Here is a 24852-nt window from a genome sequence, read left to right as displayed (position 1 = left end):
TTATCTGTGAAGTAAAGCTCACATATTTGTTTCCTCATAAACAATATGACCATAGTAGGTTTATGCCTGTCACGAGTACTGGGAGACAGGCATGTGACAGGCATTACCTTCTGTCTTCCTATTGTCATTTTCATTTAAATCACTGACCTGAAAAGCAACCATTTAAGAGACAACAAGATCTTGCTTTCGATGTACACATTTGGGATAATTTTGGTTGTACTGCAGTCTCCAACCACTATTTTTCCTTGCTTGACTTTAACATAAGAAATCCAGGTCTTCATCATCTGCTTGTACACAGGGTCTAACAATTTGTTCAATGAGTACACGATATGGCAGCCTCGCTTCTGTCAGTCTGCCCCAGGGCAGCTGTGGCTACAACTGTAGCTTGCCTCCACCAGTGTGTGAATGTGAGAGTGAATGAATAGTGGCATTGTAAAAGCGCTTTGGGTGCCTTGAAAAGCACTATATAAATCCAATCCATTATTATTATTACAGATAAATTCAGATAAGAAAGTCCCAATGAATCACAGATTTCTCTGTGAAACATTCATCCACAGAGTTTATGTGTGAGATTTATACATATGAACTAGTCGTGAATGAAGTCCATTGTCTTTTGTCTTTTCAGTTTATTATCAGTTATTTCAGTTTATTTATGTATTGGTCAGAATTTTTTTTTTCTTTAAGTAGCTGTGCCTACGTTAGTGTCTCCTCCAGGAAAAATGTCATCATTGCTGACCGATTCATAAGTGAGACTGAAGTCCTGTATTGGAGACATGCTAGATTGTTGGTCAAATGGACTGCTTTCTTTGATGCCAGCCAGCTGAATTTACAAATGATTGTCTGCCTTTGCCTAAAGCATGAGGTTTAAAAAAGAAAGAAGAAAACATATCCAACCCATGTAAAACAGTTGCAACATTTTTACAACATTGTTTTAAGCAAATCACCTCAGCTATTGCACAGCAGGAAGGACTTGCGCAATTTTGGTTTGGTATTCAGAGTGAATCTGTCTTCAAAATTGTTTGACGGCCAAGGGTATTAGACTAGAACAAGATTTCACACTGTTAAAGAGAGTTGCCTGATAAGATTGAAAAAAATCAGATGAATGAGATTACTTACTATCAGTTTGACTATTGTGGACATGCTCTACCATATAAAAAAAATTAACTAATTACTACTATTCACAAACATTCAAAAAATAAACTTCACATAACTTTATTCAGCTCTACAACTCAGAGAAAAAACTGGCAGTTTGCAAAAAAATAATATTGTAACATTTTATAATAATAAATATTTATAACAGAGGTAGGAAAAATATTAAACGCTTTGACTGTTGTTGTGATTTGACGCTACATAGGTAAAATTGCATTGAACTGAGATAAACTCAACACACTAAAGTATAGAGGAAATAAATATGTCTCTTAAGATTTTTAATACAAAAAATATATAAAATACATATATCTAAAAAGCCTGATGCAGTGTTGGCAATTTTGTTAGAATATTCCTCTAAATAGTAGAGGTGGGAATCACCATACATCCCACGATACGATATTATTGCAATTTTTTAAAATATTTTGCGATATTCAGATTCTGTACATAAAGGTAAACTTTATCAATATTCATTTATCTAATATCAAAGTCTCGCACTCAGTCCTTCTCTCATTTCAGTCAGTTTTATTGTTGACAAACTGAACGGTTTGTATTACAGTCTAGTCCAACTTAACTGAATGCGACCATCTGGTACAATTATAGCTATTCTGAACTATGTAATTTATGAAAACTATGCAGCCCATTCAGCAACTGAAGAATTTGAAAGTAAATTAAAACAAAATATAATTTTACATTAAATAAAAAAGTTTTAAACTTCATTAAAATAAAACATGTCTTACATTAAAATCAGTAAACTGTCATGTTTATTGCTGTCAAAAAAAAAGTTAAACACATTTGGTCAGTGAAGGAATGTCAGGATTCTTGCTCAGAAAAAGGAGCTGATCAACATGCTCTGAAGTCAGTCCAGTCCACAAAAACTTTTTTTGTAACAAAATATCGATTTCTGCTGTCCCTGTATCGATACATTATTAGCAAACAAAATATCACGATACTACACAGTATCGATTTTTTCCCCCACCCCTACTAAATAGAGCAGTGAGGTAGATATTAATACTGAAAAGGGCACTTTGAACAATGCAAAATACAGTGCACCATGATAATTAAGGCATAAGTAGCTGTACAAAGTTAATGAGCGACCTGACCTGCTCATTAAATCACATGCAGTGCAAAAGTCTTATTTATGCCCAGTATATAAAGTCCAGTATATAGGTGACTAAATGATAAATACTGCATACATTAACAATTTCATTTTAATAAAAAATTGTTCAAGACATAATAGGGGTGGTCTAATGTCAAATCTGTACCTACACAGGTTTAGTTTATAACTAAATAACTCACTAATTGACCATTTAGCATTTAGTCAGTTATTTTGCATCAGATTTGTCTGGGAAAAGGAGTGAGTATGATGGAGGAGCTCCATCTGACTGAGACAGGAAGTCTACATTCATCACTGGTGCAGAAGGCAGCATGTTGTACGCAGGAGGTACTGGAGATTGAATAGAAGGAGATGGCTGGCTCTCAAGGGCAGATGGGGGTTGGTGAAATTGTTGGGGTGGTGTTGGGGGTGGTGGCGGGTGCAGGACAGAAGATAATGAAGATGAAAATGGAGTTCCATATGGCGAAGGCACCTGTGGCACTGGGTTATTGTAGCTTCCAAACATGTGTGTTGGCTGAGAAGTTTGCACACCCGCTGGTCCACCATATACAGCAGGGTTATTTGGGTATATAGGTGGTGGTGGTGCTGAATAGCTTTGGACTCCTGGATATCCATAACTGCCTGAATGTGGAGACATAGATTGAAGGCCCATGGGCATTGTGGGGGGAGGGAAGTCACTGTTGCTTGGACCCCCAATAGCACCTGTTGGATAGGGACCTACATTTATATTACTCAGACAGCCAGGAGCCAAGCCAGGAGGTAAAATGACCACTGGGTACAGAATCTCTGGATCAAAAGCAAAGCTGATGTCCAGATATACCTAGGAGAAAGAAAAATATATGTAAATCTGTCTCATTAGTACATGATGCTTTTATTTTTACACTGGAAAAGCAACAAGAGAACATCTGAACGCCACTTCCTCAATGATATTCATTGCTGTTCACACAGTTAATTACAAATGGCTCTGTCATGCATAAATCATAATATCGGTTCCCACAAAAATTCAAGTTTTGCTTTAGGATACAGTACTACATACCTTTAAACAGTATTCCACTGAGATAATATCACAGTTCTGGATTGTCAGCATGTAATCACTAGGAATCTTTATTTCACATCTGAGCTCCTTCCGTGTTTTTGGTTTAATACAGTTGTCAGCAACTTTATGACAAACTGTATTCTCATGTTTGGTTCTGCCATTGGCATGGTACACGACTTTCTGTAGTAAGCTAAATTTCGGTGTCATGTCACTGGATGAAGAATTGTCAACTTTAGCAAGAACCACTATTGTTTCACCTGTAAAAAAAAAAAAAATAGATTTTAAATACAATTGTCTTTACATTTTTCAGTTGACTAAAGTGCCATTGTCTAATATACACCAGAAAGTCACAACACCTATTACTTAAAGTCAAACTATTGGAAAGGAATTTCTGAAAGTGCAAGGTAGGCAACATCCCTAGATTTCTTATTTCTTAAGAGTACAGGCTTAACTTGCAGTTGTATTAACACTGTGGCAAATAGGTTTCCCTGGATGCCAAATGATCAAGTTGGCCTTTGGGGCACTGGAATGGACAAAATACATTAAATAAAGCAGATAACATATTAATATCTCTTTACTTACAAGATGCCAATAAACTGGATAGTTTCTACATTATGGGAATGAAAAGTTTGTCAACTATGATCTCAATAGTCTTTTTGCATCCTCCATTATTAGCTAATTTATTGAACTCTGCCTATGTTCAACCACACAAAAATATTTTTTGGTATAATGAGAAAAGAGTATAAAACGAATTGAGACCTACAACATTTGAAAAGAAATTTTAATACCTGCTGCGTAACCGATCCTGTCCACAGTTACATCCATGTGTACGTGTCCTTTTGAGAAAAAACCCATCTTTTTGTTCGTTGAACCAACTTGCGGTGACTACAGTGGAATAAACAAGCAAAACAATTATTCTGACACAATTCCATAATCAAACAATATTTTTCACGGTTCAAAGGTGCTAAAATTTATATATTACTATATTAATTCATCAGATGATCTAACATTCACGTTGCGATGGATGCCTTGGGGAGCAGCTTGGGGTTAGTATCGTGCCCAAGGTTATTTGGCATGCAGACTAGAGCAGCCAGGAATTAAACCACCAACCTTCTGCTTAGTAAATGACCTGCTCTACCTCCAGAGCTACAACCACCCCACAGGATCTTTTTTGACCTGCAGATTATGGAGTGGGTTATTTGTGAAATAAGGCTCATTTCAGCACATTTAGCAGACCCTTAACTGTTGTGAGTCCTAAGAGGCCTGGCAGAAAGCAGAAGACAGTTGGTGTTTTGGGGGCCTGGGTATAAACCTCTTTCTTGTGGGGCAGGGCATATTATCCTGCTGTGGGGAGACCACTGCTATCGGGATTGCCTTGCTGAAGGCATATGCTGGGTCTTTAGCATGGTTATGGTACGTTGGTGTGTATTACAAGGATAGCAGCACTGCATTATGACAAGATTATCAATTCTATTCGTTTCACCTGTCACTGCTTTAACTGATGGAGCTGGATCAACCAGGTAACACTTTAAACGGAATGCACCGGTCATTACTGTTAATAATTAGAGCTGAGTCTTTTGGATTGTTAACATTTCTGCTGGGAAACATTTCACCTCCATTACAGTGTGTTCGTGGATAGTTCTCAGAGCTGTATCGCCTACCTTGAACAAATGAAAGTAGAATTATCTGGCCAATAATGGCCATTATTTGAAACAACCATTGTTTTTCTTGTATATGAACCCCCCAAGAAGTGCTACGTGTACAAGAAGGACGGTTGGCACTGAGTGCATACCACGTAGCGGGAGAATACACAACATATCAAAGATGGCTGAATGTATTTTTAAGTACTGTACACACCATCAGAGAATGAAGGTTTGGAACACATTTGGAGACAAATTTGATCTCCTTCTCTGCTGTACTGTTCATCCTCCAGCTCCTTAACAGTTTTGCTTCTAGCTTGTAGACAATTTTTCCATGAGTCCCTCTGAAGAATGAAGGCATGCTTCTGTGTAGGGAAACAGCAGACTTTAAGTTATGCAATGTCAAGTGAAATAACATCATGTTTCCAACGCATGTACACATTCAGCAGTCAAGTTATGAAGTACACCTTACTTGTGATGGTTTGAACCCCTTTTGTTTTCAGAACTGCCTCAGTTCTTTGTGGCACAGATTCAACAACATGCTGGGATTATTCCTTGGAGATTTTGGTCCATTATGCTATAGTGAACTCATAATGTTCAAGAAACCAGGTTGAGACAATATGAGCTTTGTGACATGGTATCTCACAAAGCTGGAAACAGCAATGTGGTTATAAACGGATGGATATGGCCAGCCACAATACTCAAGTAGCCTCTAATGATTGTCAGCTCAAGCTAAGGGTTCCAAAGTGTGCCAAGAAAATATCCCTCAAGCCATTACACCAGCAGCAGCAGCATGAAATGTTGCTAAAGAAGGATGAATTCTCAGTTGATAGGTGTGGTTTCTGCTGCTGTAGCCCATCTACTTCAAAGTTCAACATGCTGTACATTCAGATATTCTACTTATACGCTTGTTGTAATGAGTGATTTTTGAGTTACTTTTCATATCAGCTCAAAGCAGCCTTTTCATTCTCTTCTGACTTGACATGAGCAATTTTCACTTAGACAACAGCTGCTAACTGGATATTTACGCTGTAAACCCTAGAGATGTTGTGTAAGAAAAACTCAGTAGATACTGAAAAAATACTCTGGGACAAACAAAGATGCCACATTTAAATTCACTTAACTCATCTTTCTTCGCCATTCTGACACTAAGTTCAAACTTCAACACATCGTCTTAACCATATCTACATGCCTAAATGCCCTGAGTTGCTGCTATGTTATTGATCCACTTTTTGTGTTTGTTTGAATCACTGTTAAAGTGTAAATTCAAACCATTGTTTTGGTCAGGTGACTAACTGTACTTACCCTGGTGGTATTTGGAAACTGAATCTGTAGACATGAATCCCTTGGGGCAAAACCGTTTCTGAAAATGAAGGAAAATGAAGTATTGTAAAATTTTCAAATACAGGTGCATAACGATTACTATTCAATACTTTTCTACTGCACTTTAGTATTACAAGTTTTGTCCTCTACATTCCTGTGACTCCTGTAATTTACTTAGACACTTTGCAGTCTGCTTTAACCATGAATAAAGAGACAAAAAAAGGAGAAATTAGATGCTTTTTGTAGCTGCTGATTGTAAATAAAGATTTCTATATTGGGCTTCTAATACAGTCTATGACTCCAGTTTGACCAACTAACATGCTTAAACGCTCATGTTTCTGTATCGAAATTATATTTCAAAATGTTAAATATACACAAAATTATGTAAAATAAAAACAAGCAAAAAAAACCAGATGAATGCTTAAGTGTTAAGTTGATAGTAGGTTTGTCCCCAAAGTACAAAAGAAAGGTATGCTTAAGAACAGGTGTCCTGTTTCTGTGTGTGTGTGTGTGTGTGTGTGTGTGTGTGTGTGTGTGTGTGTGTGTGTGTGTGTGTGTGTGTTTTTAACGTGTAATATATTGATAAATAGACTGTAGTTAACAGGATTTATAAAGGGGTTATATAGAAAATAAGGAAAGCACAGATTTTTTACATGTGCATTATTGTACTTACTGTTTTTTCTAAAGTATAATCAACCCATTTCTTTTGAGTCACTTGAACTTTCTTCACAGAACACACATTATTATTATTATTACATTTATTAAATTATAAATTAGAACTTCAACACTAACAATTAAATATAAAAGTATTTAATATAACATGTTTTGTTTCCCATTCACGTGTATTCTGTTTGAGAAACGTGTCTTTGAAATGTTATATTTTTTTGCAAAGAAGAGAAAGAAAAAAAAAATACATTCATCGCCAGGGGAAATTTCTCAAAATCCAGCAGTATCCAAGAACACACGAAATATACACCAAATATACTATGAATACTAATAAAGACTAATAAATGCCAATAAATACACAGTTAAAAGTTGACTATGTTAAAAATACATCTCTAATGTCAATGAGACTTTTTACCTCGATAAATAGTGTTAGGTTTTGTATTGATTGTCATTTATGCTTAGAAATATCTACTTATATATGCTTAGAGTTTTATAATTAGTTGTAGATTGGTAGAGGTTTGATCCTTAATAGTCTGCAAACTTTGTGTGCATTAGAGAGCACTCTGGGAGCATGGGAGAGGTCGTACCTTCTCTTATTGTTTTATGGTAGGTTTTAGTCTAAGTGCCTTTTGTTTAGATGAACTGTTGGACTTTCAGACCAGCAGGTTTAGGGAAGTCATTTATGGGGTCACACTCTGACCCCACACACACACACACACACACAGGCAAGGTACTCTTTGTGTGTATGTAGACATCATATGTTAATGAACCTATGCATATTCATGTAACCTCAATAAAAGAGCAGTGTTACGGGGGAGCGGACGAGAGCAACTGGGGTCAAGCGAAGGAACGGCGTTTGTCCGGTTCTCTCCCGTGCACGAGAAACATGAGGAACTTTGCCTACTTTGTGTCTTGCTTGCTGTGTAATTATATTGTCTTCAACGTTCCAGCGAATAGGTTCAAGCTACAAACCTATCATTAATTGGTCCTTCGATGCCGGATCCCTGGAGTCGACATTCACCGAGGGGAGAAAGACTGACGTCAGCCAGGAAGTTCCTGTGGATTAACTGTCTGTCTTTCCTCCTCGATGAATGACGATCGGCGGGATCCGAGGCTGATATTACACTCTAAGCAACATCAAGTAAGTCCCTAGAGCCCGACTCTATAACCGTGTGGTTGTGCAGTCTCCGCCAATTGTGAGGCGTTGAGAAGTTCGCTACTTTGTGGAGCGATAAGTGAGTTTTTCGCTGCTTTGTGGATCGAGAAGTGAGTTCTCCGCCGCTTTGTGGGACGTTGAGAAGTTCCGCGGGGTCCAGACTGTGCTGGACAGTAGGCCTATTTTGTGTTGTTGTTGTTGTTGTTGTGTTTGAGTGTGTTTGTGTGAGTGGGTGCGGAGCAGAAAACGTGGCCTGTGACACAGGCTGTTGTTGTTATCATGGGTTCCTAAGCAACCAAGAGTGTGTCAGAGGGTGACAGATGTTTATGCTGGACTTTGCTCCTGGCAGGACAAAGTATTTAAATAAAAGAGAGTGACGGCTCCTTAGCTGCACGGGTTTCACGCGAGCACGGTCGCGCGGGTTTCACACGGACCTGAGCCGTGCGGTTAATCGCAGGCTTATAAATGGAAGAGATTCAAATGTTAGAAGTTTTCAGAAAACACACCAGCCTTGAAGAGCGTGTGGAGGATGCCAGCCCACATCAGCAGCACTTAAGATATGCTCTGGTGAATGGCTTTCCCCCACCCCTTGCTGACACAAAATGTTTATTCTTTAGCTTGCCCTGTTCGACAACAGCCTGTGTTCCAGACCATAGATTTAATTGAGGTGGATAATTGTTAAAAGTAATCTGCATTAAGCTTAGGGTTGCTTAAATTCAGTACAATGACATATGAGATGAAGTAAAATAGGTAAATATTTAAACTAATGACATGCATAGAGGCACTTGACCTGTTTGGTAAAACTGTCATCCTAATATGAGCCATTGTTGAGATATAGAGCACGCCTGTGAAAACTAATATGCTGAACCCTGTATGAAACGGCTAAAACTACTTGATGGAGAAGCTGAATTGAATATGAAAGTGCAAGTCTTTGCCACTGTCTGGGGAAGTTTTCAGAAAACAATGTTAGATGTTAGGTTGTGGTCTCTTCTGAGCTGATGAGCAAGCTACACATTATCTGTCTGAGAACTCATAAAAGAGAGGGAAACGAAAACTATGATAACTATGATAACTGGAGTGTGCAGCGTTTCCGTGAGCAGTTTTTCTGCATCTTGACTCATGTGTGTAGAGTGTTCATAGCATCAGCATCATGTTTCTGTTTATTTGTTTTGTTGGGTTGAAAATAATTAAATAAACTTGTGATCATATTTATGGATCACCATGGCACATATCATCAGCCATGTGATTTATTTACGCAGATGAAAAAAGTGAGTGTGAATGTGTCTGACGTCACAGTGTTTTTGTGCGCTGTGTAAAAGTAATTGCCTAATTACTTTGCCAAAAATTTATAGCTCCTTCTACATTTGCAACACTAAAGATTAATTGAATACCTTTAATTCTTTGTTGTTGTTTCGTTGTCGGGTTTTTGTTTTGTTTTTTTGCAAATACATTTACAATACATTGCAAAAACAAACATTTACAAGAAGACTGTAAAGTGTGTTACATACCGCTGGCGCTCTCTGGGATTAAAAATTCCTTTAGTTTGAAATATCTTGTGTGCGCAGAGTACGTATGAGTATGGTCACCGCTCTTCTGAGACCACCGGACGTTAGCGTCCCCTTTCGCCTTGATAAACAGGCTTTGAACTGAGGTTTCCTTGGATAAGGCCAGAGTTACAGTCCCTGTTATAGTGTCTCCCTCCGAAAAAGTCACGAATTCATTCACTGCGTCATATGCGACAGTAAAGCTTTCAACTGAAGGCATCGTAGCAAAGCGGTTCAGGCACAATAATATGAAAAAATAAAAGACTGTTACTACTTAACAAACGTTTCCACTACACGCTACTCCTTGGCCGAGACACTATGGCGTTTGTCGTAAACTGTGGTGAGCAGAAGAACACGCCCAGGAGGGTCGTTACTGCTGGAAGACCTCTACTGCCATCCGCTGTAGAACGGAGAGAGTGGTCACAGGAAGCTGGATTGTGAGGAAGATTCCCTGTTCCCTGTTTTTAAAGCGCATTAGTTTCATTCATAAATACAGGTCCGCTGACAGGGTACTCTAGCACACACGCACTTTCTCAGGAATCCTTCAACAACTGTCAATAGCAATCAGTAGTGGTCATTAGGGTAGCCAGTAATGTTACTAATAAAACAGCAGCTTTTCATATACCACATGTAATTGAAAACAAATGATTTTCAATAAGTCTGAAAAGTTTCACAGTTCAACTTTTATTTCACCATCGTTTCCACAATTACTTTATAGTTACATGAGTGTTGCTTTGCATATCAATTTCAAGATTGTATGATTTTTTGCAAATTTTAGTTAGGTTTTATTTCCGTGATATTAAAAAAAATGAAAACAAACTTAAAATGCAATCTTATTTTTTTAAAAGCTGTTTTCTAATACCATTTTCTCTATTGTCATTCTTTCCACCGGGCTCAGGGAAACCTTCATTTTCCTCTCTTTTTTTTGTCATCTTCTTTCTTGTCTTTTTGCTCACTACCTGCAACATAGACAGACCCTCTGCTAGAATGAAGCATACAGGTTTGATGTTAGCTTTTTAAACAGCGGACAGCCTAATACACAGCATAATAACTGTAAATAGTTTCATTGTCTTGATTTCTGTTTTGATAATTCTTAAAACGTATTTGTGTCTATGACACTATAACACTATAATAATAGTACCTTGGCTGAGTACACCTAATAGCAGTATATTAAAATGCATTGCTTTAAACTAGGTTTATGGTCTGCTATAGCCATTCTCTGTAAGTGTTCTTTTAATGTTAATACAAATACAAAAGTTATACAGTAGTCTAATGGTCTCGTGGGCACTGAATAATTAAGTAATCACTGACTGTACACTGACTCAACATCGCTGACTGTTCATGTTAGTAAGCTGCCTGGCAGTAATGAACACATGAATTGCCATATAAATAACTACCAACAAACTGAAATTATTTATTTTTTTAAATTAAGGAACAGTGCCATTGTGATATTCTAAAAATAAATTTTATCAGCCTGGGTTCACTGCCTGCACTACGTTCACCAAAATGGCTTGCTGACCTCATGGCACACCAGCTAAAAACCACTGGTCTTTAATGGTACTTGCTGTTAGTGTTGCTAAGCTATCTATTGGAACTTCTATTGATACAAATGATTGCTTGGAATAACTTTTAGTTGCCACAACATGAGGTCATATCATTTGGAGATGGACCTACTGTTACTCCATTATCTGCCTTTTTGTTGTTGTGCTAGAACATTTTAATAGATACAGTGTCACATATTACATTGACTCACTGTCATTAACAACTCCTCTTAGCTAATTCAATCTTAACCTGTTAGTTGTGTGGTGTTCACCACTTTCTTTCTCTTTGAAAGACATTTGTTAATATCTGACTTCCCTCAGTTTGCTTTCTTTCTGTCTCCTTGCTTTCTCTTCTTTATTTTAATACCCTGAAATAGCTTTAATGGGGAAAGACACAACTCACAGTGCACATGAGCAGTCAAGTGGATGGAATAAATTAGCTGTGATGCGAAGTCCAAGTATGTGGTGGACTAATCCACTGTCATGAAAGAGCCTCCAGTATTTTTTGGAATCAAACTTAAATCACCCAACCAATGCTTCAGACAATTTAATTTAGACTTTAATTACTTGGAATTTTAAAAAGTTGTAAACCAGAACAAATGTTTAATTCCAGGCTTGACAGGGCCTGACCCACCATTAGGGACCTGGGTGGTCAGCAGAGATAAATGGGGATGATTGCGTCAGAAAAGGCATGCAATGTAAAATCTTACCCAAATGAAACATGTAGCTCATAAAGGATGAGATTTCCATACCAAATTGGTTGGGGTTAACAACCACCTCTGGTGCTGTTTGCCAACAGGGTGTTATTAGAAACTGTGTTGGCCAAAGACAAAGGAAGAGGTGATTGAGAAAATATGTGAGGGAGAAAGAGAAAAGGGAGTAGGGTTAATCTTGGAAGACCATGTGTTGTCGGTGTGAAGCGTTGATCATAAGTTTGATGTTGGAAATCGAAGGCATGATGTTGAATGTTGTCAGTGTGCATTCCCTAGGTATTGTATGGAAATGGCTGTGGTAAATTCATGCTTTAAGAAGAAGGAGAAACATAGGGTGATGTGTAAGAGTAGAGGAAGATGCATAGAAGTGGACTATATCTTATCCAGAAGATGCAATCCGAAATAGATAAGAGGCTGCAAGTTTGTGTCAGGGGACAATGTAGCTAGGCAGCATCAGATGGTATTCTGGTATATCTGGTGGACAGAGGAAATAGAGCAAGAATACTTCAGAATCTGAATCAGAATATTTTATTAATCCCAAGGGAAATTAAAGGAAGGAAATGCTCAGTGTGTTTGTAGATCTAGAGAAAACATACAACTACTGCATTAGAAAGTCAGACATGGCAGAAAGGAATATGAGGGTGGTACAGGACATGTATGAGGACAGCAGGAAAGTGGTGAGGTGTACAGTAGGTGTGACCAATGGGTTCAGGATGTGGGGTGGGATTACATCATGCTTCTGCTCTAAACCCCTTTTTGTTTGCAATGGTGATGGACAGGTTAACAGATGAGGTTAGCCTTATCTTTACAGAAGAGATTGTGATCAGCAGTGAGAATAAGGAGCAGGTGGAAGAGAACCTGGAGGGGTGGAGGTATGCTCTGGGGAGAAGCCAAATGAAAGTCAGTAGAAGCCAAAATACATGTGTGTGAATGAGAGTGAGATGGGTGTAACAGTAAAGCTGCAAGGAGCAGAGGTAGTGAAGGCAGGTGAGTTTAAATACCTTTAAATAAGCAAAAGAACAAGAGAATGGAGGCAGGGTTTAGTGGGTGGAGACTATTCTCGCTAGTGATTTGCGAAATAAGAATAGCACAAAAACGATAGGGAAGATTTACAAATTGGTAGCAAGACCTGCCATAATATGTGTTTTGGAGACGGTAGTACTCACAGAAAAACAGGAGGCCAAGGCAGAGTTGGCAGAATTGAAAATATTAAGATTTTCATTGGGAGTGACCACGAAAGACAAGATTACAAATGAGTTAATCAGAGAGACAGTTCAGGTTGAGCATTTTGATTCAAAGTTAGAGGCGTCACTGGTAGGGCATGGACATGTGGAGGGGAGGAACAGTGGTTATACTGGTCAAGAAAAGTTGACTATGGAGCTGCCGGGCAGAAGACCATGGGGAAGATTCACGGATGTTTTAACGGAGGATATGTAGAAGGCTGACGTGACAGAGAAGGATGCTAGGAAGAGTATGTGACAGGGGGAGATGATCTGCTGTGACAACCCCTAAAGGGAGCAGCAGAAAAAGAATAAGAACCACATCATTTATCATTTATATCATATAAATGATATCATCAAGAAAGTTTTTTTTTTTTTTTGGTGGGTGGGGGGAGGGGGAGACGACTGTTCCTTCAGTGCAATTTGTGTATTCACTATACCCATTCCCACTGCAAAATCTGCATTATATAAATGATATAAGTCCCAAATTGATATTTGTTATATTCTTGTACACTGAGTAAATTGCCTTCATATATAACTGTAATAGTAACCACGTTTTATATTATCCCCAGGGACAGCAAAATAGGCTATATACTCAGTGACTCAAGGTAAATTCAAGCATCCAAATTTCTGCACTTACCCTTTTCACACAGCCACTTTCTATAAAGGTTATATCTACAATGCAAGCAGCCTGTTCCTTAATTCCCTAAATGCTAACAAATTACATTAATAGCAAAAAAAAAAAAAAAAAAAAAAAAAAAAAAAAAAAAATATTCAGCATAAAAAAAAAATAAATAGGTTTTTACAGAGTTTTACAGAATTATTGTATATCGTATGGCATAAATGACAGACAAATGCTTCTGGAGAAAAAGTGAACTGTTTAACCCTAATTTACAAATTCATTTGGAAAGGTGAAGTAAAATAATAATATTAATTTAAAAAAAAAAAATCAAATCTGATGTAAAAAAAACAAACAAACAAAACAAAAACTAAACTAAACTGGTCAGATTACGATTAATCGGACTAACAATGGACATGCTTAGAACCTCTCTTGGAATGTGGGATGATGGGAATCTGAGTCACCAAAATGCTAAGAAGGGAAACATCGGACTGGAACTTAAAAAAACAAAACAAAAACAACTAGGTAAGTGCGTTCTTTCAACGTAGCATATTGACATTCCCTGCTGAACACAGAAATGTCAAGTTTATGTTGGTTAAAGCTAAATGGTTCACTTAATGTCAACTATAGCTAGCAGTAGCACATTACTGTGGCAATGAAGCTAAGACGTTAGCACTGTTTATCTTGTGACAGGCAGAACAATATATATTGAATGTAGCAATAGAAGTACTTTCTCAGCTACAGCTTGACGCTAGATAAATAAAGGTTACTGATGCTCATGTGAACCTTTCTCTTTGACAGGATGGAGACAAGCTAGCTCATCCTCTGACGCTGGCATACATTCTGACAACTGGTTATATTGTGTTTACTTAACCCAACTCATATCATACTCCTAACTCATAATAATTCCACTGAAACAAACAAAGCAAACAAACTGAAAAACAAACAAGCAGACTAAACTTTCCGCAGGTTGAAGTTGGACACATTTTAGAAAAGCACAACAAAAATCTGTTATTATAAACAAAACAGGAGCATCATTATTGCAAAAACAAGTGTGTCAGAGTATTCTTTTTATGTCACTTTCCTGACAGAAGAGAATAGAAGGCAAACGTCTGATGCACATCCTAGTACAAAGTCTACCTAATATGGATTGTGCTCATTGTGCTTAATATTTCCAGTAATGTGCCAGTGTATCCACTTGTGTGCGAGGAAAACTGTGAAGTCTGGCCTGATTATCACCAAATTATTTATATTTAGATAAATATTTATTATCTTCAACTTATGTTTAGACTTTCGTATCTCTTTGGCACCTTTTGTTTTTCTTTTTAAATAAGTGTCTGTTGAAAAATCTATGGCTGTGCTTTCTTGTGTCTCAGGAACTTCCAGACCACTTCAGAGTGATTGCAGCACAGCCCTTTGTTTAGCTTATTATTTTGTTGAACAGAGTCATAGTAACTAATTATGCAATGGTTAATATTAACTGTTAGCCATGTTTAGCTAGTTTTCACTGAGAAAATCATGTTATGTGTTATCTCCCCAGTTCATTAATTAACATAGAATCTGTCTGTCCTGGTCAGAGAGTGTTTTCCCTTGGTTGACTGACTGAATGTAGGCTGGACCACCTACAGTAATTCTAATCCTTCTCACAGTTACTGTCCATAAATGGATGACTAGACACGCTTTCTCTTTGCCCACATAATCTTCAACCAGCTGACTAGACCTGGGATGGCTGCTATATGGATGTAAAACTTTACTGTTAACACTGTTGCCTTCATTGTCTCTATAACTGTTCTGTCAGTATCTAACTCTTATGGTGATCCTGATTTGACACACTGGTACTCTTTTTGTTTTGTTTTTTTTTGTTTTTTTTTTAAGCTGAGCTGTTCACATGCAGTTGCATTAGGGCTACGTCTTCTAGTGTGACTTATTGGTATTAATTTCTTCTAATAGGCATTATCCAAAGTCCAGAAATGTTAAATAACCTCTACTTGTGTTGTCAGTCTAGTTAGCAGGCTAAATCTCATGTTGACGCATATAAGAGAAACACCTGATAATGTTGGTTTCACGTTTTAAGCACAGCTGATGGTTATTCTGTGGTTGATGAAGATTAAAAAAAAATGAGTAAAAACATTCAGATATTGAGTTAGGAGTGAGGTCCTAAATTCAGGAAGGAAACCAGAGCACAAGCAAAAGAGAAATTAAGACTCTCGACAACCGTTAGGAGAAGACAGAGAAAGAAAGTAAAAGTTAACACAGGATACAAACACTAACCTTCAGAGTAAAACAGGAAGTAGCCAAAAGGCAGATACTAGAAATGGAGACAAGGATACTCAGGTAGGCCAATATAAATTATTTATACATGCTGTATCTGAGAGTTATTTAGAAAAGGGAAACCTTTTAAGACTCCCCAGTGATGTATTTCACAAACTCTGTGTGGTATGAAGACATGATTTCACACTGCTGTCTGTGGGATGTGTACTGTGCTTCAGGTAGTTAGAAATTTTATTTAGTAATATTGAAATTACCACCAAAAGTCCCTTACTTCGATTACTCTCAGTTGGGTGATACAGTGCAAACAGAAAATGTCATGGAGACTGTTACCCTGGCAATATTGTCAAAACAGTGAAGGAAGGAGGGGTAAATGAAGTCAGAGCAACCAGACAATCACAACAATGTGAGAAATGCTAGAGACCACCAAAAGAAAAAGAATAGTTGAAAAGGAGGAGTGATAAATGAAGATGGAAAAAATGAAAAGCTCTTTAAAAGTGCCACAGGTTAGTTCCTAGTTGCTGAGTGCTGCTACACCTTTTTTCTCTCCATTTGTGTTTGGTGTTGCTGGGCATGTCGTTACCAACCAAATTACGTGTTACTGCCAGCATTTCTACTTTTACTGTTTCATAATATACAGCATTTTGATTGCAGCAACATGGAATCCAACTCTTGTTTTTTGGTTAATAAACAAAATTAACCTTAGAACGGAACCTATTTTACAGCTCTCCAAAATTTAGAAGAGACTATGTGTGTGAACCTGTGTGAATTACTTATTTATATTAAAAGTAAAACTTAAGACAGAAACCCTTTTATATGACATTGGCTTGAAGTCCAGGGGTGTTCATTTAGATAACTAAGATTGACCTTTGAAACATACAAAAGGGCAGGCCCTGCATGAAAAACCAAAGCCAAGTAAGTTCTACATCATGAAAAATGGAAGGAATGAGGACATGTTTAATAAATGCTCACTGTGATTTAGCAGAATGTGTAGCTCTGTGCCATTGTGATTTCTAGATTTCTGTGTATGGATTAGGATGTTAGATTTATCTTAATTGTAAAGTCCTGCAATATTTATAATACAATCTCCATCAAAATACCACTTTTAGTCTTTTAGTAATAGCATATATTAATGTGAGCATGCAAAAGAGCCAGTTTCAAAGTGCTTTTGCTTCAGAATAATGTGATACCTCTCTGATTAGCGGATATGAATGTAGCAAATCAAGACAGGAAACATATGAGTGTAAGTGTGGCAGAAATATTAAAGTAATTAAAAGTGAAAAAAGTGAGCAAATTATATCCTGCTTAGGGCCCTCATTAAGCTAAAGACAGCCCTGAATGCTTTGACAGTCATCTACGAGAGAGAGATGAAACTAGTTGTCAGGCAGTGCTGATAAAAATGGTGTATTATGGACCGCACAGGACCATCTGTAGCATAATGGCAGATGCTGCTTCCTAGCTCACAAAGACCTCATTACTGCTTGTTTTGTGAAGTTTCATTGAAATTTTGCAAGAAAGAACTTCTATTAAGCAGTTGATATGAATTTTAAAATGTTGTCTTTAGGTGCACCCTGGGTAAAAATAATCGCTGGTATAAAAGACTCGTTCTTTTGGAATTGATATATTAATCGCAAAGACTTAAATCACATCCCACAGTAGAAGCTCATTAATCTTTGCCATGTCCTCCTAGTTGGATAGGTTGTATCCCTGCATTGGGAGAAAGGGTGCCTTGGTCAAGTCCAGTCTTTATTAAGATTAATGAACAGCTTGACATTTTTAGTCCTCTGTCTGAATCGATAATTTTAATACTCATGAGAGCCAATGGGGATCTAAGCTTGTGGAACACACATTGTGGCCACAGGGCGCATGTTAAATGTCCAAGTGGTAATCAATGCAAAGAAATTAGCTATTGATCTCTTATAGTTTTGTAATAGGTTATCTATTGGTTTGCTCTTTCGAAAAATTCCAATATCAGTCGGATGGAATTGTGCTGTTAATATTGCTGTGGGGAGTTTGTATGTATGTGTATGCGTACACATACACCTACCTTCCATTTGTGTTTTCGTGTGCGTGCAGGGTCACATTCTAATTAGCACAGAGGGCAGACTGTAAACAAACATGTTTAGGAGCATATTGGTGATCCACAGTTCATTACAAATAAGGCTGAGAACTTCTGATTAGTTTTATGCAAGCGCAATGCTGACTAGAAGACCAGTGCTTACAAACAGCTATTAAAATATTTCCTCTTTCATACACACTATTAGTGATGGATCATATATATATATATATGTATCTCAAATGTAAGTGCTGAAAAGCTGCTAGAAACAGACTTGTTAAGGTCAGAATCCCTATTGTAGTTCTGACTAGAGTTCTGAGGCTAGATAAATCTGATATCATGGATAAGACTGAGTATATCTGGTGAGCTTACTTTAAGTTACTGCTATCCAACTAACCTTTGCACTCACCCAACGTGTGTTACCCTGCCAGCTTACTAACAAGCCAGGGTCCTATTGTGGGAGTCCTATTCGACTACCCCCCCAAAGGACAGTCTTCTTCAGGGGCGGGGTGAATGACATCTCCATTGTTGTCTTGGATTTCAGCTGGTGTTTGCAGTGCTTTATTCTGTTTGGGGCGATCGTGGCTCAAGAGTTGGGAGTTCGCCTTGTAATCGGAAGGTTGCTGGTTCGTCTTGGCCGTTGTGTCCTTGGGCAAGACACCCGTTGCCTACTGGTGGTGGTCAGAGGGCCCGGTGGCGCCAGTGTCCGGCAGCCTCGCCTCTGTCAGTGCGCCCCAGGGTGGCTGTGGCTACAATGTAGCTTGCCATCACCAGTGTGTGAATGTGTGTGTGAATGGGTGGATGACTGCGCTTTGGGGTCCTTAGGGACTAGTAAAGCGCTATATAAATACAGGCCATTTACCATTTGTGTTGGAGGGTCACACTAACTAGAGCCTGTAACAAATGGAAAACTGGTTTATGAGCCACTATGTCAAACCCACAAAGGATAACAGTATTTTAAATTGTTTACTTATGTGTACACCTCATTTTCTCATTTTAACCTACATGCAACAGAAACAAAATGTGTCAGGAATACTGGTAAAGTCATAAATGGAAAAAAAGTACCAAGCTGACTTGTTTAAGTTTTGTTGGTCTGTTTCCCAGGACATGCAGTGTGAGGTGGACATGGATCTTCTTTGCTGGGGAAGTGGGGAGCTTGGACAAACTGGGCACGGCAGGCCAGAGGTCATTCCTCCAGAGGAGGCACTTCTGAAAGAGTTTGCAACATCTGGGCTGGGCAGTGTAAAGCTGCTTGCATGTGGATCCAGTCACTCTGTTGTGGTTACAGGTAGCGTTCCCAGTCCACTTGTATAATAAATAAAATCCAGGAAGCCTTGCTAGATATTGAGTGGTGCAAGTGCAACAATGGGTAAAGGATAAATAATAAAAATAATATTTTTTCTTAAATATATTTTACCTTTTTTGTCGGTGTGTTCGAAGAACAAATTTACAATGTTATTTGGTTCTTTTGTTTGATGTTTGCACCAATCTCTAGCAACACCAGCTGGACTTTATTTCTTCCTCCATCTTTGTGTGTGTGCATATTGTTTGTTTGTGTTTGGTAAAAAATTATTTGCGCTGCTATTCTTATCTCATATTATTCTTAATTAGTTTACAAATGCCAAAATTGATTTTGTTATATGTTAATAATGCAATTAGCAGAACTAACCAAAAGACACTCTGAACCTCAAGGACCCAGTGCAGCAGATGATGCATGCAGGAATATAAAGGTATTGCAGCTACTGTTCTTTAAAAAAGAAAAAGGTGCATACTCTCATTTACACCATTTTTTACTTTAAAAAAGAACGCATAATCAGACAACTGGTTAACTTGGACAACTCATTAATTTTTGCTGCTGTTACTGATATTTACCATGTTTAAGTCTGCAGCGCATCTTTGAATTTGTGATATACTGTTTTCCTCTGGCATGTATTTAGAAGTTTCAAAAGTATAAAAGCCAGATTACTTTGTCTTAAAGCTTCAGGTATCCACTGAGACTTTGGAATGTTTACAGAACAATGAGCAATGACAGACAAAGGCCACAGTTTAGTCAAAGCATGAATAAGCAAGCAAACTCATTGAAATAGTAGCAACAATTATCCAGAGTCTGGCATGTGAAGGACATGTTTTTTAAGGACATCTAATAATAGTTTTACCTGATGGTGCAGTATGGATGGGTTACAAACATGTATAATGCCATAATTGTAGAGTTTACATACTATATGAAGTGTCTTTTCTTTCTTGCCCATGAGGGAATACTGGCCTACTTATTTGCCAATTTGATAGAAAACCTGATGACAGGAAGAGAGTAGGCTCCTTTAGTATATTAGCTGGCAGTGGTCATAAATCAGTAGCCTAGATAAGTCTTATAGATCACCCCAACACAGGGATCTTTTGCCTCTGCCGTCATTACAGGGAAAAAGGTGACATTTTTGATTGATTAAAATGGTGCAGGCTAGCTTAGGCTAAATCATGTTAAGTGATGCGACATTGCAGTTTCACATATCATATTTCTGTCAAGACAATGATGGTGGAAGGCATTGTCAAGGCATGATATCTGACAACAGGAGACATCTGGAGGGACCGGAGGAGATTTATGGGAAGGTTTTAGTGGTCTGAGGGAGATGAGAGAGAGTAAAAAGTGGTCCTTTTTTGTGCATTGTCACTTCCAGAGTGACTGTAAATTTTACTCTAGTGCTGTTGGGAATTGGGGACATTTACACATCCTGACAAATTGCTTGCTGTAAAAGTATTTATTGGTCATGTCTTCCCTTTATTCTTGGCCAACTCACAAACACATACCCTCCTCACAGACACAGAAATATTTATCCAAAGCAAATTTATGTGACACGCGTTTATGCGTCGTACCTGGCTATAGCCGGATATTTGTCATAATGGTGTCGTGTTAATGTTTTGATAGAGGAGGTCTTGAGTAGGTCGTAATGGTTTTATATTGGCCAGATTGTCCCAAATCAATGGCCATTTGGCCCAGTCAGCCCAAAGAAAGGCTTGTTTATGGAAAATTAGTTTGCAAGAGAAATCCATAAGACGTGAAGAAAGCTGGAGAACAACTTTGCTTGTGTAACCTGACACACATACACACTCTCGAGCGTACACATGCACACTCTATCTCACAAAGATGAACTGTTCACTGATTTAAGGTCGCACTACGGTCACTATGACAGTCAGTGAACAGCTATAAACAAAACTGACCTTAAGGGCTGTTGCCATGTTAAACTTGTACCATATGTTCATCATGTTTGGGGGCGTGTGATTTGTGTTCTGATTGCAAGTGTGAAAATAAAATATTTTTAATGAAAGAGTTTGGAATGATAGAAATTTGGCCAGTGTGGAAAAACATCTTTATTTTCATTCATTTCCAATTGTTTTTATTTTTTATTAGTCCTTTATTTATCCAGGTAAAAAATCTCATTGAGATTAAAAATCTCATTTTAAAGAGAGACGTGGCATTATGGCAACAAAAGTCACATACCACATAGGTATATAACATTTAAAACAAATACAAATTTGTATTTGTAAACAGTAAATGGCTATTTAAAGTGTACTGAACTCAATGAGAGTGGAATTTATCTTCATGACAGTGAAACTATCAGATTCTTAGGCAAACTTAGTCTGCTCTTTTGACTTTGTTGTTCCGTTTCAAACATTACTTCACATTATAAATTGTTGCCACTAGGTGGCACTGTGAGACTGCCAATTAGAAACTATAGCAGAAGAAGGTAGGTGGGGGCAGGTGGGGAAAAAGAGGCTTACTTACCTCACACTCAGACAGAGCTATAATTTACTAATAGTGTGGAAGCCGCCATTGCTGTTATCTTTTAATAGATTTGTACGGGGGAAAGCAGGTGCCTGTTGTTAATGCGTCCAATTGCCCAAGTTGCCTACAGAATTTAGGGCATCCATCACTGTCGTCGGCGGTGACACCCTGTCGTTCTACTTCATGCGGCGGGCCGGCCAGGCTGGGTTGGTAACAGATGAGGCTTCTCTCTCCTCTAGACGCCCACAGTCACACAGAGACAACCGCCATACGCGCTTTCACATGCATACACACACAAAACCACACGGCTATACCACTTTCTTAGAGGACAAACTAAACTCATACCTTTTAGAGCAGGAAGTGTATATTTCTATAGTTTATATACATTTCAATATTCAAAATTACATACATAAGAAATTATGCTATAAGTCATTAACAAATATAAAAATCTAGAATAGAACCAGTTAACACACTTTGAAAACGATTTTGTCTTGCTTCAGTCAGCAAATGCTTTCCTTTTGCTTATTTGGACTTCCAGTTATTATAGATCCCTTCTACAGTAAGTTAAGGGGTCCTAGGTCACAAATCTCTACTCTACTGAGCTTCATAAAGCCGTATATGTCACAATGGACAAAAACGCTTTCTGCAACTCTGCAAAAGTTATGCAGGAATATTGAAAATACATAAATGGCACACTGCCCCTTAACTTGTCTTGCAGACAGGCTGCTGCTAAAAGAAGTATGATCAGAAGAGTAGCAACACAAAGGTATGCCTTCTAAAACCAGACGATAACCAACTCCCATCAAACTTTTACATCAAACATTTTTAGCATATTATATTTGCAAAGTGTATTTGCCAAAGCTAAAGCTAGATGTTTGTACTGTACAAGTGCAAACAAGATACAATTTCCTTGTAAATACAACTTACCCTCATCAGGTTCTGTGACAGCTTGATGATCCTTAATATCATTGCAATTGGTTTAGGTTACTCAGGTGAAAAAGAAAGATGGCTACTGTTACTGACTAACGCCACCACCAGCACTATATCTGTATATAGCACTGGGCAATGTTTAAGAGCCACTGAACAGCGTTATCAAAATATGTTAATATCGAGATCAGATATTTAAAAGAAGAATAAGGTGTACAGTTCAAAAGAAATCGTGCATATTGTGCTTGGTTCATTCCAACCAGGACTAGAGAAAAAGCTATTCAGTGCAGAATTTTGAAGATGTAGCTGGTAAGATATACTTAAAAGAATAAAACTTTGCTTTGTGTAAGAGCATCCTGTCTGTCCACCTGGACACAGGTATATATATACTGTAGTTTTTGTTGCTGAGTTCAAGCATCCAGGGATTTGCCCGTGGCTACAGGATGTCAGTTCAGTTCCTCATATGGTTTTTATATAAAATTACTCCTTATTCTATTAAAATCTGATATGTGGCTGCTATATTTGCTATGTGACACTACCTGTATTTGACACAGAATTTAAGACTACAGTTTGGGGTCAACACAGCTGCAGGGGACAGAACTACAGAACATTTGTCACAGTGGCAGTTTACTGAAAAAATTTATCAGAATTACGTACTCTTTTGGTCCGTGTTATTGAATAGTCTCTTTGCAGATTGCTATGCTTTCTTTTAATGGTGAATTGATTGACTTTTTCATTTTTATAAACATCTCATCTCTGATTATTTAAAACATAATTGTAATTGCAGGTTGAATTCTTATCCTACAGTTGAATGTTAGCTATCTAGCAAACAGGTTAATACGTAAAAATAGCCATCTCACTTAAAAAAACCCCAATGAATTCAAACAGATTGCAATGTACAATGATGTAAAATTACAAACTACAGTAAAGATTATTGGTTGTTTAAGTTGTGTGAGCTTTAAGTTTATGGTTAACTATATTTTTTATTTTAATAACAAGATTGGCTCCTTATTGCAGTTTGCAGTGCTCTTTTTTTTTTTTTTTTTTTTTTTTGGGGGGGGGGGGGGGGGAGAGAGAGAGAGATAGTTAACGGGTCTTTGTTTAAATATGTAGTTTTTTAAAGGTTTTTCATTTACTGTTTGAGTTAGGAAGAATTTAAATGGCTACATAAAAGAAAGGGCAAATGTAATCCCACCATTCTCCCCACTTCTATAATAACAAAAGCATCTTTATAAAATGCCTCTACTGTAGCTAAAGGGTTTCCATTTCAGCTTTGTCCTCCTGCAGTTTTGGTACTGTACAAATATTGCAGGTGAAAAAGGAAAAAAGAAGGGGGGCTGATCCCAACCCAGCAGAGGGCAGAAAGCTTCAGGTGAGGAAAACGTCTTCAAAGGGCGTCTTAACTCACAGCCTTTGATGCAAATCCAGGCGACTAAGACTGTGAACAAAGACACACAGACCTCCTTCTCTGGTCTCCTTCTTCTGTTGGTGACTTTTTACTTTGTTTCCTTCACATTAGCTCACTCCTCCATCACAACATTTACTGACTCAGATCTGCCGCTGTGGGCACTGTAAAAACATGCATATACCCTTTGTGGTAAACAACATGCCTTGACCATGTACATTCAGATTAACTTGATTTGGCTGATTTTGTCTGTTGTCCCTTAGTTGGTATACTCCATCTACTCGATCCTTTCATATTTAAAGAAAGAATAGAGATAATCTGACAGAAATAAAACATGAGAAATCTGCTCTCTTGCTAGATACAGCTCAGCATCACTTGAAGTTGGGTATACACCATGTTACCAACTAAAAGACAACCAATGTGAAAGCAACCAAAGCCTGCTGACCGATAGGACTGTGAAATGGTGCACTGCTCAATTTGACAAAACAATCTTAAGTGAGAGCAGCACGGTGGCACGGTGGTTAGCACTGTTGCCGCACAGCAAGAATGTCCTGAGTTCAATCCACCATCAGGCCGGGGTCCTTCTGTGTGGAGTTTGCATGTTCTCCACGTGTTTGTGTGGGTTCTCTCCGGGTACTCCGGCTTCCTCCCACCGTCCAAAGACATGCAGCTTGTGGGGATAGGTTAATTGGATAAT

At 38.0% G+C, this 24852-nt stretch overlaps 2 protein-coding genes across 4 annotated transcripts in view; one reads left to right on the top strand and one right to left on the bottom strand.

Annotated features, from left to right (window-relative positions):
- Window positions 1-2030: 2030 nt before the first annotated feature.
- On the bottom strand, window positions 2031-9983 carry LOC102293647 (arrestin domain-containing protein 3). Its single transcript, XM_005922840.3, has 6 exons — window positions 9593-9983; window positions 6245-6302; window positions 5157-5304; window positions 4088-4184; window positions 3300-3556; window positions 2031-3083 (listed from the first exon to the last, which is right to left on the bottom strand). Exons 1-6 carry the CDS (start codon window positions 9846-9848, stop codon window positions 2472-2474), a joined length of 1428 nt encoding a protein of 475 aa, XP_005922902.1. The 5' UTR covers window positions 9849-9983; the 3' UTR covers window positions 2031-2471.
- Window positions 9984-14135: 4152 nt separating this feature from the next.
- Window positions 14136-24852, top strand: part of LOC102292338 (ultraviolet-B receptor UVR8) — a 300520-nt gene continuing 289803 nt past the window's right edge. For 2 of the 3 annotated variants that reach the window (XM_005922835.2, XM_005922834.2), the window contains exons 1-2: window positions 16364-16495; window positions 19150-19333. In XM_005922835.2, the coding sequence (XP_005922897.1) occupies window positions 16454-16495; window positions 19150-19333 (226 nt within the window). In that variant the 5' untranslated portion in view covers window positions 16364-16453. Of the gene's footprint in view, window positions 14247-16363; window positions 16496-19149; window positions 19334-24852 lie in introns of those variants that run through there. The other variant, XM_005922836.3, reaches the window with a different exon arrangement.

Source organism: Haplochromis burtoni, unplaced genomic scaffold (assembly GCF_018398535.1).
Source record: "Haplochromis burtoni strain Fernald_Lab_line unplaced genomic scaffold, NCSU_Asbu1 Contig_63, whole genome shotgun sequence".
In the NCBI taxonomy this organism is placed as follows: Eukaryota; Metazoa; Chordata; class Actinopteri; order Cichliformes; family Cichlidae; genus Haplochromis; species Haplochromis burtoni.
Note: the sequence above shows the minus strand (reverse complement) of the source record. Positions and strands in the feature narration are given on the sequence as shown.